The sequence below is a fragment of the Coenobita brevimanus genome, chromosome 26, assembly GCF_032717465.1.
Source record: "Coenobita brevimanus isolate Jiangsu-jjx chromosome 26, ASM3271746v2, whole genome shotgun sequence".
Lineage (NCBI taxonomy): Eukaryota > Metazoa > Arthropoda > Malacostraca > Decapoda > Coenobitidae > Coenobita > Coenobita brevimanus.
The window spans coordinates 9,110,808-9,126,280 of record NC_136979.1 but is presented as its reverse complement, the minus strand read 5'-3'; the positions used below and the strand labels follow the sequence as shown (position 1 = coordinate 9,126,280).

Sequence of the window (15,473 nt, the reverse complement as noted above, 5' to 3'; positions counted from 1 at the left end):
GGCAACGAGGTGAGAAATGTGAGGCAGGCAGTGTGTGTGTGTTGGGGGGGGAGGTGATTCAGTGTAAACAGGCCATTATTCATGTCCCATAACTTTAGGTGTTGACTTCGGTAAAATCCCTACAAAACGACAATGTTTTGTTTTTTCTGCATTGGGTTAGTGTGCATCTACTTGAGGTGTTTGGTAGAAATTTTGGGGAAAGACCAAGGATGCCAGGCACTCCTGCTATGCAGTAGGACCAGTGTAGACCAAGATGCAGTACACAGCAGCAAAAACTTGTCTTCAGGGGTGCTGAAGCAACTGCTCCCTTGTTTTTATGTCAATAAATGTATTTTTAGTATTTTGTGTTTCCCTCAAGTACCAAACTAATTTTTCCCATTAAAAAAATACTTTGATTTATTGCAAAATCAATTTAAAGCAAGTTCCTTTGCAACCTACCTGAAGTTAAATCAACATCTTAATGTATATTGCCTCTAAACAGAATATATCTTTCGGTAAATGCATTAATCAATAACTTTGGATGTTCATAAGTATCCATGACTAAACTGGCTGTGTTCTATTACTGTATTAGGTATGATGTTAAAGTTTAAAAATACGTTATGCAAGACCACTACGGCCTCATTCGTAAGTTATGCGAGGGACTAAAACCAATCAATAATTTTCTTTTAACTTTCACAGTACTGAAATCTTTGAAAAAACTACTAGTAGCTACAATATTACATCACAATAATAAACGGTGTAATATGTATATACAGTATGTAGTTAGTCAATATATCTGCAGCAATGGGTAAAGAAAAACATATTAGGTACAGTATAACACATATGAAGATGGGACATTATTAGTGTGCAGCAGAGGTCTGGCTACACTTTTTGACGCTACTTGTGAATATATTACGACTGTCAGATGTGCCAACTGCTTGACCTCTACTACACACTGATACTGTCCCAGGTTCAACTGTGGTACACTGTACTTACATACTTCAAGCAAACAGTAAAGAAAATGACCAGAATGAATACTATAACTCACTGTGGTGTAGAAAACGTAAAACAGGACAACAGCAGTGATTCCCAGGGCATAATTGAGGAAAGTGAAGGACAGCAATGCACAGTACCTGCAACATAAGTCATTGTTAGGCATCGTTCTTATTTTCTCTTTTACCCATTTTAATTTACCCCTTGAATCTGGGTGACTTTTTTTCCCCTTTGACTTAATCTTGCTGACTACTGATGATTTTATTTAACTCGCCCCGTCCCGTCAACGTATGGGTACGTTGCAACGATTTGCATTTGCCAGTCCCGCCAATGTACCAGTATGTCGCGCAATTGCAAGGTCCCCAATTTGCACAATTTTCAATTTTCGCGCGTGATTTTTCGTATGTATACACGGGACACCTTCCTCTATTCCTCTACAAGATGCCAAGCAGGGACAATGCCTTACACCGCATAACCTCCCCCCTCCCCCCCTCACGCCATTGTCTTGGCAAAGGACCTGTTACCAGTGACCTGGCTAGTAAAGATATTCAGGGCCAGAGTGATTCCCTCATCGATGACAATGTGGAGGACAATGTTTACATAGCATTAGAAGAAGAAACAGCCAGAAATAATGATCAGGTAATGTGGCAAAAAAAGGTCAGGTATGGTGATTAGCTAGTGAATGAAACAATGCTTATAATGCCTTTATTACTGCTTGAAAACCAATATACTCTCATACTACATATACATTTGTACCAAGTAAATAAATAAATACCGTTTATGAGTGGATAAAATAGTTACCCTCCCATAGAACTCATTTTCTTTGGTGCCAGCATGTTAGAAAACCCAGTCAGGTAAGGAGGAACTCCTACCTGGATTGGGTATTTTAAACCTCAGGTGAGCAATTTCTCTATGAATTTTCGATGTTCTCACCAAAAGCGAAGGTTTTAGCCAAAAAAAAAATTTTCGAAAATACCTCGGGACTGGGGGATGTCGGAGATGCGGAAAACCTCGGGACGTGACGGGTTAACTTGGTAAAGCTTTTCTGAAATGGTGATACATACGGCCTGCATAACCTTCTTCATTTCTAGAAGTTTTCCTAAGTAAAGCTGGCCAGAGGTAAGAAAAATATAAAGGAAAAAACATTGTATAAAAAGCTGACCTCTTGAATCCTGGTGATGTCACTGTATAAAGAAAGCTACCGGTAACCCCTTGAATCCAAGTGATGTCACTTTAAGTTTATTTTTACTCCAATCAGACCCTAAGTATACAGGAGTGCACTTCTCAAGGGGTGGGGGAAGGGGGCAGAAGGAGTTTGACCAGAAAATGCTCAAAGTTGTCCTGATCTCCAAATTATTACTAATATAAATGCATAGTACATAACTGACATGGCAAAAATCACGTGATTTAAAACAGTGATATAATACAAGATTTAAATCAGCAATTTTCAACACATTACTATGCTGGGTGGTAACCATATTACCATATTTTGGCGCTTGTTGTTTTGATGAATAATTACGGCGCTCCAGTCGGACTGAGTCAGCGAAAGTTTATATCCAAGGGGTGATTGGGGTTTATTGCTCATATAATGCCACTCAGGGAGGAGTGAGGCTGGTCACTCTCATCTTAAATGTGAGGACCAACTTGACCAGCCCTGGGCTCCTACGCTCCTCATGGGGCAATGTAGGATTGGATGATGGCTGGATTAAACTTGTCATAAAAGACAACGTCAAAAATACATATAACTTCACAATCAACTTTACTAATTTATTTGGCAAAAAACATGCAGTATCACAGATTTCATTTTTATTTCTTAAATCCTAAATTTAATCCTTTTTTCCTAAATCAATTTAATTATGGCACTACTACAACCTGGTGTTCCATCCATCCAATCCTATGCTGCCCCATGAGAAGCGTAGAAGCCCGGGGCTAGGCAAGTTGGTCCTGACATTTAAGAGGAGAGTGACCAGCCTCACTCATCCCTGAGTGGCATTACAAGAGCAATAACTCCAACCACCCCTCAGATATAAACATACACAGGCTCAATCCAACTGGAGCGCCTTAACCCCTAGGATATGCAATTCGCTCGACCGAATGTCCGTGAAAACCTGTTTATGGAGTCAATTTCTCAACTCTTACAGAAGTAAAAAATGTTATGGCCAAGTCTTAGAGCTTGAAATACACACTTTATATTGCAACCCAGAGCATTCTAGACCAACTGATTACTGAGCTTTAGCCTGTCAAAGATTGTCAAAAATTGATATTGGCAACCCTTGCATATAGGGAGGAAAAAAAAAAAAATCCCACCAACATTAATTTTGGTATTATAGAATGAAAGATCTTGATTTTACACACCAGAAAATGTATATATCATTCCCATATGTCAAATGTTTACCACATTGCCACAGCAAGAAAGTAGCTGGAGGTGCTGGGATTATGAACGGGTAGAGGGGGGAGAATGAGGGAAGAAGGTGGAAGGGGGATGGTGGGGGGAGTGTGGCATGGAAAAATCAACTTTATAGAGTTGGTAGGAGGAGCTGTGAGTCCAGTCACAAGTGAGGGAAGGGGAGAGGGAACAAAAGGTTTGGGGTAGAGGTAGGTGGTGAGAGGGCAGTGGGGGAATCCCCCCCAACATGAGTAGGGGCACAGATCCTCCCCCCTCCCTACTCATGGCTTAGTTCTCATTGGTCTGCATCGATATGTCACAATCGGGCCGAAGCCAAGTGTCCGCAGTTTTTAACAAAGGCTCCTCTATTGATCCTATTAGGCATCAAGCGAAATTCTGGAAAAGGATTGATCGATCCTATTAGTACTTTAGGGGTTAATTACCCACTAAACCACTAGACACTATAATTTGGTTATACTGTATGGTTACCATCCAGTGTAAAAAATGGTTTCCTGGTGTACTGGAAACCATTTGCCTTGTCACTCAAGTGTAGAGTCACCCATAAGCAGAAAGAAGAGGAAAGAATGACGAAGACAGAAGAGGAAGGAAGGAAAAGAGGAAAGGGCATTACATCGAGTGGATTTTTTTTTTTTTAATGCAAGGAAGAAGGAACCAAAGGCCAGCAGCCCACAAACCGTTTCTTCAAAAAAAAAAAAAAAAAAAAAAAAAAAAAAGTCAAATTCAAGATCCATTCATTTCAAGATGCCTGGACACACTGCATTTCAAAGACTGAAGTTCATAGGAAGTAGGAAATACAGACAGAGGTAGACAGTTCCAGATATGACTTGTTGCATAAATGAGCATCCCCTTTCCATAATTACTGCCCACCATACCAAAAATATCTCCTTTCATTATTGCTGCAGCAGCCTTCAAAATGTAGTAAGTATTTAAGTATTTAATTTCAAGTCATACTGAATCACAGACTGTTCCTTCCAAGAAAAAAACAAAAACAATACAAAAGAGAGTCAAATTCAAGATCCAATCATTTCAAGAAGCCTGGACACACTGAGTTTGAATGACTGAAGATCATATGAAGTAGGAAATACAGATAGAGGGAGACAGTTCCAGAGTTGACTTATTGCATACATGAGCATCCCCACCTACCACCAATTTATATAATTACTGTCCACCATACCAAGAATATCTCCTATCATTATTGCAGCAGCAGCCTTCAGAATGTAGTATTTAAGTATTTAATTTCATGTCAAACTGCATTTTTTGCCTAAATGAAGCAAATTCATTACTTTTGTTTGTCCTTATCTGACATTCACACACTATTGGACTGTGGGACATAGCTTGAAAAACCTTTATGTACTGGTAAATTTCAAGGTTTTTCATATGTGTGGTATTTGATTTGAATTTTTGTACATCTGTGGTTTACAAACTTAAGTTATAACATATATGATATGATACGATACACAATACTGTCTTGTTATAAATCAATTAGGACACTTTTTTCCTCCAACCTGATGGTACATGAAGATAGGAGTATTAGAAAAGTGTAAGCAATTTACATGCTTAAAATCTCATGTTCAGACTAGCATTCAAATAAAAACTGATAATAACTTATCAATGTATCAGAGCAAGCTGAAAAAAAATCAACTTACCATCACACATTAGAGCAAACACGTTCTTCATAATACAAGGATACAAACAGCTTTATCCATTCATCATTTTAAGAAAAACAGTACTGTACAACCAAAAACAAGAGTCATTTTGTGAAATTTGGTGAAAACATAGGCTGAAAGGCTCAAGTTTTGGTGTGCTCTGCTTGTGCCATACCGACAATTGGTAGCACTGACAAAACATTTGCTCCAGGTAAAGAACCTGTTGATGCCAGAGTATTTTTGGAAACTATACAAAACATATCTATATAAAGCATTTTTTCAACTGCTACTTTACTTGATACACTATACAGTACTGTATATATATGAACCATTTCTCATATGTTCACTTTATTAATAATTAATAATTAAATTATAGAGGTATAAAGCTTTTAGATCAGATAATGAAGGTAATGGAGAGAGTTTTAGAAGGTATGATTAGAGAAAGAGTGAATATTGATGAGATGCAGTTTGGGTTTATGCCAGGTAGGGGGACCACTGATGCCATATTCATTGTTCGACAGCTTCAGGAAAAATATATTGGTAGGAGAAGGGATCTTTACTTTGTTTTTGTTGATTTGGAAAAGGCCTTTGACAGAGTCCCTAGAGAGGTGGTGAAGTGGGCAATGAGAAAGCTTGGCTTGGAGGAGTGGCTGGTTAGGGTGGTTATGGCCATGTATGTGGGTGCTCACACCCAGGTGAGAGTGAATGGAGATTTGAGTGATGAGTTTTCTGTGAATGTTGGTGTGCATCAGGGGTCAGTCTTGAGTCCCATGGTACTTGAAGCCCTTTCACGTGACTTTAGAAACGGACTCCCGTGGGAGTTGTTGTATGCTGATGATTTGGTGTTGATTGCAGAGAATGAAAGGGAGGCGGAGGAAAGGTTTAGGAAGTGGAGAGATGGTATGGGGCAAAAGGGTTTAAGGGTAAATGCAGATAAAACAAAAGTGATGATATCTAGGGTTGGTGGCGGTACTGTCAAAGATGAGGGAGAGTGGCCATGTGCAGTTTGCCACAAGGGCGTGGGAAGTAATTCCATCTTGTGCGGTGTGTGTGATAAATGGGTGTATAAGAGATGTAGTGGTATCAGAGGTAGACTGCGAGATAATGCTGATTTTATGTGTACGGCGTGCCGGGGTGAGCAGGTGGAGATTGTCAGAAGTGAAAGGATTGAACTTGCTGGCGAATCTCTTGAGTGTGTGGAAGAGTTTTGTTATTTGGGAGACATGTTGTGTGCTGGAGGTGGGGCTGGAGCTAGCTCTGTGGCTAGGGTGAGAAGTGGTTGGAAGAAGTTCAGGGAGCTCTTGCCTCTCCTGACATTGAGAGGGCTCTCCCTACGTGCTAAGGGGTCTTTGTATGCAGCATATGTTAGGAGTGTAATGCTAAATGGCAGTGAGACCTGGGCAGTGAAGGAGGAAGACATTCGCCGGCTCAGACGTACAGAAATGACAATGATTAGGTGGATGTGCAGTGCGTCCCTGTGTCCAAGGCCTGGAGGGGCTGGGTTTACAATGGAAGAGTTGAGAGGTAGGAAGGAACTGGAGTGTATTGGTGTTGTGATGAGGAAAGGTAGATTGAGGTGGTTTGGACATGTGGAGAGGATGGGGGATGATAATTGGGTGTGGAAGGTGAGAAGTGTTAATATTGGGGGTGGGGTTATGAGGGGTAGACCGAGAAAGACATGGGATGAGGTCATTAAGTGTGACCTTAGGGTTAAGGGACTGAACAGGGAGGCTGCAATGGATCGTGCAGCGTGGAGAGCCGCCATTAGGTGACCAAGGCCGACACATGCAAGCATGTTGGAGCCTTTAAAAACGAAAACATGTCAGCAACACTACAAATCAATATGCTAAAGATCTGTCCATGAATTATTTCTCATTCTTTATTTATTCAACTTCTACTTAGTTTAAGATGATAATTATGAGCTGTGATGGTCAGTCAGTTAAAAAAATGTCCAAATTATTTTATAAACATGGACAGAATTCATGTATATTGATAACTGAATGTTTCTTTATGACTGGCAAAATGAATCCCACAGGCTGGAGTTCAAACACACAACTCAGACGACCGAAGCCGACACACAACTATTTGTGTGCTTCATTCAAGTGCAATTTGTCCCTTATGGTGTAAGTACTGCTGGCAGGTGATGCCTTCCATCACTGTCATTATTTCCTGGTTCTGTGGTAGTGCCTTCTTCCCGAAATCATCTAATCTACCTTTATAGTTTTGCTTACACCAAATGTTTGCACTATATATTCAGGATTCTCTCCTCCTAAATAAAGGTAGATCATGCCACCTCTCATATCCCTAGTAGTTGGATGCATGTTACTTTCCACTCCATACCAAGGTACATACTAGGTCTGTTTGACATTTTGTGGTAAGATGTAAGATGTAATGGCCAGACGATCATCGCTTGAGCGAATATGGTTCACATTTCATCCCTCGGCCGCAACAATTTTTGCAAATTGATGTTTAGGCTTCGGAATTTCATAGGTTCATTTATAAAGTTATCTAAACAGAAGCAGATATGACACCTGAAGTCAGGCTAGTCAACCACTAATATGTAACCGTGGTAGAGCTCTCGCAATGTTTCACGTGCTACACTTAATCTTCGGACAAAACAAGGACACGACTTTTGTCTTTGTACACTATCAGATGCATCAACCCTGAAAAACCATCTTTGCCCTGGAGTCTCTTCCCCTCCTCCCCTGTAAAAATGAGCTGTTGCCCAATAGCAATCAGCTTTAGCCCAATAAAAAAATAAGCTTTTGACCAATAAAAATCTGCACTGACCAGTAAAAATCCATTTTTTACCAGTAAAAATTAACTTTAGCCAAGTAAAAAATCAACTTTCAACTACTAAAAACCAGCTTTTGCCCAGTAAAATCAGCTTTTGCCCAGTAAAAATCAGCTTTTGCCCAGTAAAAATCAGCTTTTGCCCAGTAAAAATCAGCTTTTGCCCAGTAAAATCAGCTTTTGCCCAGTAAAAATCAGCTTTTGCCCAGTAAAATCAGCTTTTGCCCAGTAAAATCAGCATTTGCCCAGTAAAAATCAGCTTTTGCCCAGTAAAAATCAGCTTCTGATCAGTACAAATCAGTTTTTGATCAGTACAATTCACTACTACCAGTAAAAATCAGCACTTACCCTGTAAAAATTAGTCATTGGCCATGAAAACTCAGATTTTGCCTTGGAGGAAGAAAAGAAAAATCCTAGTCTTGGGGGGGAGCTGTCCCTCCCCCCGACTCCCTCCTCTTACATCTATGCATCTGATAATTTTATGCTACTGAGGAAAGGCCTCTCATACTGATGGGATTGATTATGGTTATATTTAATTCCTTCAGTCTGAAAAGTATTAAGTTGAATAATATCATAAGGAAGTGGCATGAATAACATGAGAGAGATGTCCATGGAATGAATGGATTACCTTTGTTGAATTATGGAAAAAAAAAATTACTCCTTGAAGTTTAATAAGTCACCTGTTAAGCTGATTTGCCAGTTCCTGAGATTTACAGTACAACGTGTATGTAAATATGTTCCAGTATTTTAGAAAATGTCCCTTGCTTATATGGGGACTGCCTGTACCACCATCTTCCACCTACCCATACTTTACTACATAAAATTACTGATCCCTTCCATCTAATGATTTTGTCTTTATTTCTGTTACCAACATATCATTTTATTCAATCCAGCACAGCCCTCTAGTAGTGAAGTGGTCAATAAAGGTTGGTAGTATTTCATGTCCACAAGTTTGAAAAGTATCTCCATAGCTAAATAAATAATCTGATGGCAGCAATAAATACTGCAAATCAGAAATATGCTATCAGACTGACAAGATTTATATCATAACAATACATTCCCTTCCTGCTCATTATCAACAGTAATAACCACTGTACACAACTCTTTCAGTCTGATGGTATCTTTCTGTAGTTTACACCTGCTCTAACATCTTCGGAGGAGCTACCAAAAAAGATTAATGAAGCAATGAATGCATATAACCTCTCTACGTTTCTCCTGAATTAAACATAAAATCATCTAAACTTAGCAAAATTAATCTATAAATGCCACTGGATAGATGGGGTTAAGAATCCTAACAGCATTTGCAAATGACAGGAGGGCCAATGCTTGCTTGGATTCTGAAACCTTGAAAAAAGGCCTAATTCAAAACTGCTTAAGCCAGCCTTAATAAATTCTAACTAAAGTCATCTATGATTTGGGTTCACAGGGCCTAGCACTTACAGTACATGACTTTTCAATCCTCGTCCTCAAAATTTGCATCTTACGAATAATATCTCCAGTAATTAAACTTACCGTAACCCCAAGACTCCCTGGACCAAGGATACTGTGTATGTACCTTAGTGTGGCAGCAGGTGTTGTGCAGTGCTCCAAAATGGAGGATATTGTGTGGGTCTATTCTGCATGAGGGGAACTATCATCTGTGATTCCATCCAATCCAAACTTATGCAGTTATGATGCAACTCCTGCCAGGGAACCAAACTTCCTCAACATATCCTACATCCTACAAGGAAGAATCCAGTCCAGTCTGGTGGAACATGATCTCCAGCAAGAGGGCAGCCACTCCCTATACAGTTTTTTTAAATCAAAAGGTACAGTGTGTAAACTTGGTACACTGTATGGTGGCTTAATATTTAAGCTTAAGTCCACATTAAAATTCAAACCAGAGATGGCGTGGTTTTGTATTAGCCGTTTTATTTTCTGCTTATGTTCTTTATGGTGATCTGCTACACAGTCTGTCTGGTGTGTACACTGAGAGGATGGTCCCTTTTTCTATATGTCACAGAAAAAGATCAGTGAGTAAATGGCGATATAGCAACTTCAAGCAACTAGGAAGAACTGAAAACAAGTCTCAGATTAAGTCAGGAATAGAGTAGGGGGGGTTCTAAAAACTGTCAGTATTAATAAAATGCCTATTTATACAGAGAACAATTAAATAAAACAATACTACAAACAAACATCAACATACCATCCTTTACTCTCTGTCTCCTCATACTTGTCAACCCAAGACTCTGCCCACGAGTGAGCAAAGTCTATAATGAGGACCAGCTGTATGAGAATGAAGAAGAAACCTCCAATCATACCGAAGTACATCCACACTTGGCCAAACTCTCCACGGGGGATGAAAAAGGCACCAATGATGGCACCAATCAGCACCAAATACTTCAAGCCCCAGAACCTGTTCAGAAGTAAATATACCATGATTATATTAAGTAATACACATTATCATCATAACCATTCTGACAATTTGCATGATGACAATGGGTGGGGAGAGACCTACAATAAAGGTTCGTAGATTTCTTGGGATTAAAATTTATTCCTCCCCCCCAAAAAAAGAAAAAAATACCACAGATCATGTATACATTAGGTAAGAAGTTTCAGTCACAAAACAATACAGCACATGTCAGATATAATCTCCATCATACCTTAAATAAGCCCACATGCATTGATGGTAAGAAAAGTAGTTACTGACTTAAAATACATACAAGAATATTATAGGTACAAGTACTGAATACATTTGCATAGGCATACAGTATAACATAAAAAGCATTTCATGGCACATTGCAAATCGTTGTTAACTGAAACTGTTTACATCTTAGAAAATCTATGAAATACCACTGAATTCTTGTGCATTCAAGGAATATAATACTAGTCAATCCTTCATTTCATAATCTGGGTAAATCAACTGTCATTCACTACACAGAAAAGTACACCCCCTTTAAGGTACTGTAATTGGAAGGGACAAGTGTATCTTACCAGGTGTGCCAATTTTACCAAATTAACAATATGCAATCAAAATGTAGGAGTTTACCTGCACACCAATTCACTTTTCACCAGAGAGAGAGAGAGAGAGAGAGAGAGAGTAAGGGGTATGGTTTTTGAGTCCATGCTTGGTGCCTTGCTTAGGGCTATGTTTACTGACTTTGGAAATGTCAGTCTCACTTTACTTGTCTACCTTAATACAAGTCCAACTTAAAGAATGGGATTTTAATAGATATATATATTTCTATCTATCTACCTACTGCCAGACGCCTCAATCCCATTTGGGGTGGCCACAAACAAATCGCCTCCAAGTCGCCCTGTCCCCCGCCATTTCACTGCCCTGCTCCCAACTCACACCCCCCTCCCTCATATACCTCTCCACCCCATCCCTCCATCTCATCCTCGGCCTTCCCCTCCCTCTTCCCCCCTCCACCTCACTCACATACACTCTCTTCGTCAGTCTTTCACCCTCCATCCTCTCTACATGGCCAAACCACCTCAGTGTGTTCCTCACAACGCTTCCTATCACATCCACATCCACACCACAACGCTCCTTTATATCCTCATTCGTCAGCCTGTCTCTCCATGTGACTCCACAGGCTCCTATTAAATAACTCATTTCCACTGCTCTCAATCTTGACTTGTGTCCTTCCAACAACGTCCAAGCTTCACTTCCGTACATTAGAGTTGGTATCACAATACTGTCATGTAGTAACTTTTTCACTTCCATGCTCACTTCCCTGTTTCTTATCACTGCTTTCAAAGAACCAGCAACCTTTCTTCCCTGCTGTACCCTTTCAAGCACTTCACCCTCCAAACCTCCATCCTTACTCATCACACTACCCAAGTACTTAAACGTACTCACATTTTCCAATTCCTCACCATCCAACCTCGCTGTAGATTCACTGACTTCACCTCTCTCAAAGACCATCACTTTACTCTTCCCTACATTCACCTTTAGATTCCATTTCTTACACACTCTCCCAAACTCATCCACCAAGCCTTGCAGTTCCCCTTCGTCTTCACTCAACAACACAGTATCATCTGCAAACAACAGTACATGGAGTTTCCAAACACTATCCTCTCTCACCAAGGCCACTCCAACATCCACTACCCTACCTTGTACAGTCATGGACAGAGAAACATGGACACTCAAGGGCTGGGCTGAGAAATTCTCTTTCCTATTCGATTTTTCCATTAAATCTTCGTCCATATGAACCGCACCCCTCATCCCCTTCCTTGCCTCAGGGGACAAGTGACCACTCCTCACCTCACCTGCCCTCTCTCCCTCCCTCCATACATCCTGTCATCCCCCCCCCCATCTCTCTCTCCCTCTCTCTCTCTCAAAGGTTCTGTAAGGTGAATAATAACGTCAATGCAAAGTATACGTTTACTGATATAATTATTATAAAATAAATAAAGCATGTTAGTATAAAATAAATAAAGCATTTTAACACATTTAAAGATAACTGCAATTCGCGGGTAGACAAATGTAGCCAGCTTTTAAGCGGCGTCAGCATACACTCTGCCTCTCAACATTTGCTTTTCTCCTTTCTTCTCTCCCTTCCTCATCTACTCGGTCTGTCTGTCTATCTGTTTCAGTATCTGATTTCCTCCTTTCTTCTGTCCCTGTTACTTTCTCTTAACACCTTCCCTCATGTCTATATGCCTCTCTCTCCCTCTCTCTCTCTCTCTCTCTCTCTCTCTCTCTCTCGTCAGTATCGAATCCAACCTCCTTTATTTCCATTTTCCAATCACTTCTTGCAGGCGGTTTGGCACAGAGCTGACATGATTATTATTTATCCGTCTGCTTATCTATTCCTACCTATCTGTCTGCCTGTGTTTTTCTGTCGATCGATTTACGTATATATATATATATATATATATATATATATATATATATATATATACTGTTCGTTTCGTTTTCGTTTCGTTTTTAAAGGCTCCAACATGCTTGCATGTGTCGGCCTTGGTCACCTAATGGCGGCTCTCCACGCTGCACGATCCATTGCAGCCTCCCTGTTCAGTCCCTTAACCCTAAGGTCACACTTAATGACCTCGTCCCATGTCTTTCTCGGTCTACCCCTCACAACCCCACCCCCAATATTAACACTTCTCACCTTCCTCACCCAATTATCATCCCCCATCCTCTCCACATGTCCAAACCACCTCAATCTACCTCTCCTCATCACAACACCAATACACTCCAGTTCCTTCCTACCTCTCAACTCTTCCATTGTAAACCCAACCCCTCCAGGCCTTGGACGCAGGGACGCACTGCACATCCACCTAATCATTGTCATTTCAGTACGTCTGAGCCGGCGAATGTCTTCCTCCTTCACTGCCCAGGTCTCACTACCATACAGCATTACACTCCTAACACATGCTGCATACAAAGACCCCTTAGCACGTAGGGAGAGCCCTCTCAATGTCAGGAGAGGCAAGAGCTCCCTGAACTTCTTCCAACCACTTCTCACCCTAGCCACAGAGCTAGCTCCAGCCCCACCTCCAGCACACAACATGTCTCCCAAATAACAAAACTCTTCCACACACTCAAGAGATTCACCAGCAAGTTCAATCCTTTCACGTCTGACGATCTCCACCTGCTCACCCGGCACGCCGTACACATAAAATCAGCATTATCTCGCAGTCTACCTCTGATACCACTACATCTCTTATGCACCCATTTATCACACACACTGCACAAGATGGAATTACTTCCCACGCCCTTGTGGCAAACTGCACATGGCCACTCTCCCTCGTCTTTGACAGTACCGCCACCAACCCTAGATATCATCACTTTTGTTTTATCTGCATTTACCCTTAAACCCTTTTGCCCCATACCATCTCTCCACTTCCTAAACCTTTCCTCCGCCTCCCTTTCATTCTCTGCAATCAACACCAAATCATCAGCATACAACAACTCCCACGGGAGTCCGTTTCTAAAGTCACGTGAAAGGGCTTCAAGTACCATGATAAACTGTATATATATATATATATATATATATATATATACATATATATATAAATATTATATATATATATATATATATATATATATATATATAAAAATATTATATATATATATATATATATATACAGTAATCACTCCAATATCCGGATCAATAGAGCCATCGGTAGGTTCGGATATTGGTTTTGTCCGGATATTGGGCCCCAGCTTATGGACTTGTACTTACGGACCCTAACACAGAGAAACACCTATACAACTCCCTCCGGACATGCATAGCACCTATTTAACACCCAAATCACACCAATAAGGCACATAAATGACTGAAATAAATGCAATAGACACATAAAATGTGGGTTTAGAAGTATGTTCATACATTAATAAACATTCTGGTACTTATGGACTCTAACCGAACCTAACCTAACCGAACCTAACCGAACTCTGAAAAACACATTCCTACTGCACATGCATGAGGTAAGTTTAGTATGGAAAGAAGTACAGTATGACACTTTCTGGTAAGTATAGTATGGGAAAAAATACAATATGAAACATTCTGGTAAATATAGTATGGAAAATATTACAACATGAAACATTTTGGCTACTTACAGCAAGTCCCTGGCCACCTCGATGAATAACCGCCTCCTCTCGGACTCTGACAGTAAGAACGATTTCCTGAAGCACTTGCACTACACTCTTCCTGAAGTCTTGCACTGAACTTAGTCACTAACACACAGAAGTCCGTTCTTTTCACAGTGTTCACTTTAGTCCAAATAATGTTCCATTAAATTTAAGTGTTGCACATTAACTTTTCCCAAGTTTTTTAAGTTTCCAAAGCCAAAACAAAGAAGGTTAGTTACGTTAAATTTCTTTTCTACTTAGTCTTTTCTCCCAACTTGAAAACCTTAACACAACACACCGTTTTTTTCACTGCACAACACTCAAAATTCCCGTGTGGTCTAGTGGAGAAGTTCTTGCTGTTTATTCACTGTCAGAGCCCGAGAGTATCACTGGCAGGCGTCCAAGGGGTGCATCGGTGGGTAGTGGTGATGGCGTACCGACTACAGAAGACTCTGAAGACAGCCGCAAACTCACGTCGAGCGGTGACTCCACTGTAGCTGATGTGCTGGGCTGTGGCTCGGAGCATGAGGGCCTGTCTTGGGGAGGCAACGGAGTGGAACCAGGGCTTGGCACAGCGGGGTCACGGGCCTGAAAAACTGTCAATCGTTGACTGACGCAAGGACCGACGATTCTGGCGATTGATGATGCGCTGCCGGAAAGCACGCACTTCCTCCACGAGTCCCAAGGGCCCCATCTCCCTGTCGCAGTCCGGGTGTTCCAGGTAGTCTAGGACGAACTCTAGATGTTCCCGGAGTGCGCTCAGCTTGGGGATGGCTGGAGTAGTGTCCTGCTGGGCGGAGTCTGCATCATCATCGCCTTCGTCGTCGGAATCTTCAAGTTCGGGACTGACACCAGCAACCGAAGACGCGATCTCGATATCAGACAACGTCTGATACCCAGGATCGCCCTCGTCGTCGTCCAACCACTCACGAACATCGTCCACATCAACATCGTCGCCGTGCGTACGTAGCCGTGCATGGAAGTCATCCACGTCAAACCCTAGGAAATCGTACTCCACATCTGTTCCGAGAAGCAGACGAGACCAACCATTTTCAAGAGTTTTCACAGGGACTTCCTTCCATGCACTAGC

General features: G+C 41.0%; 1 protein-coding gene across 4 annotated transcripts in view; it reads right to left on the bottom strand.

The window, feature by feature from the left end:
- The window catches only part of Serinc (serine incorporator TMS1), a 116,254-nt gene that overhangs the window by 78,613 nt on the left and 22,168 nt on the right, over positions 1 to 15,473 (bottom strand). For all 4 annotated transcript variants that reach the window (XM_080268153.1, XM_080268156.1, XM_080268154.1 and 1 more), the window contains exons 5-6: positions 10,004 to 10,213; positions 1,028 to 1,112 (exon numbers count right to left, since the gene is read on the bottom strand). In XM_080268153.1, coding sequence (XP_080124279.1) covers positions 1,028 to 1,112; positions 10,004 to 10,213 — 295 coding nt within the window. The remainder of the gene's footprint in view (positions 1 to 1,027; positions 1,113 to 10,003; positions 10,214 to 15,473) is intronic.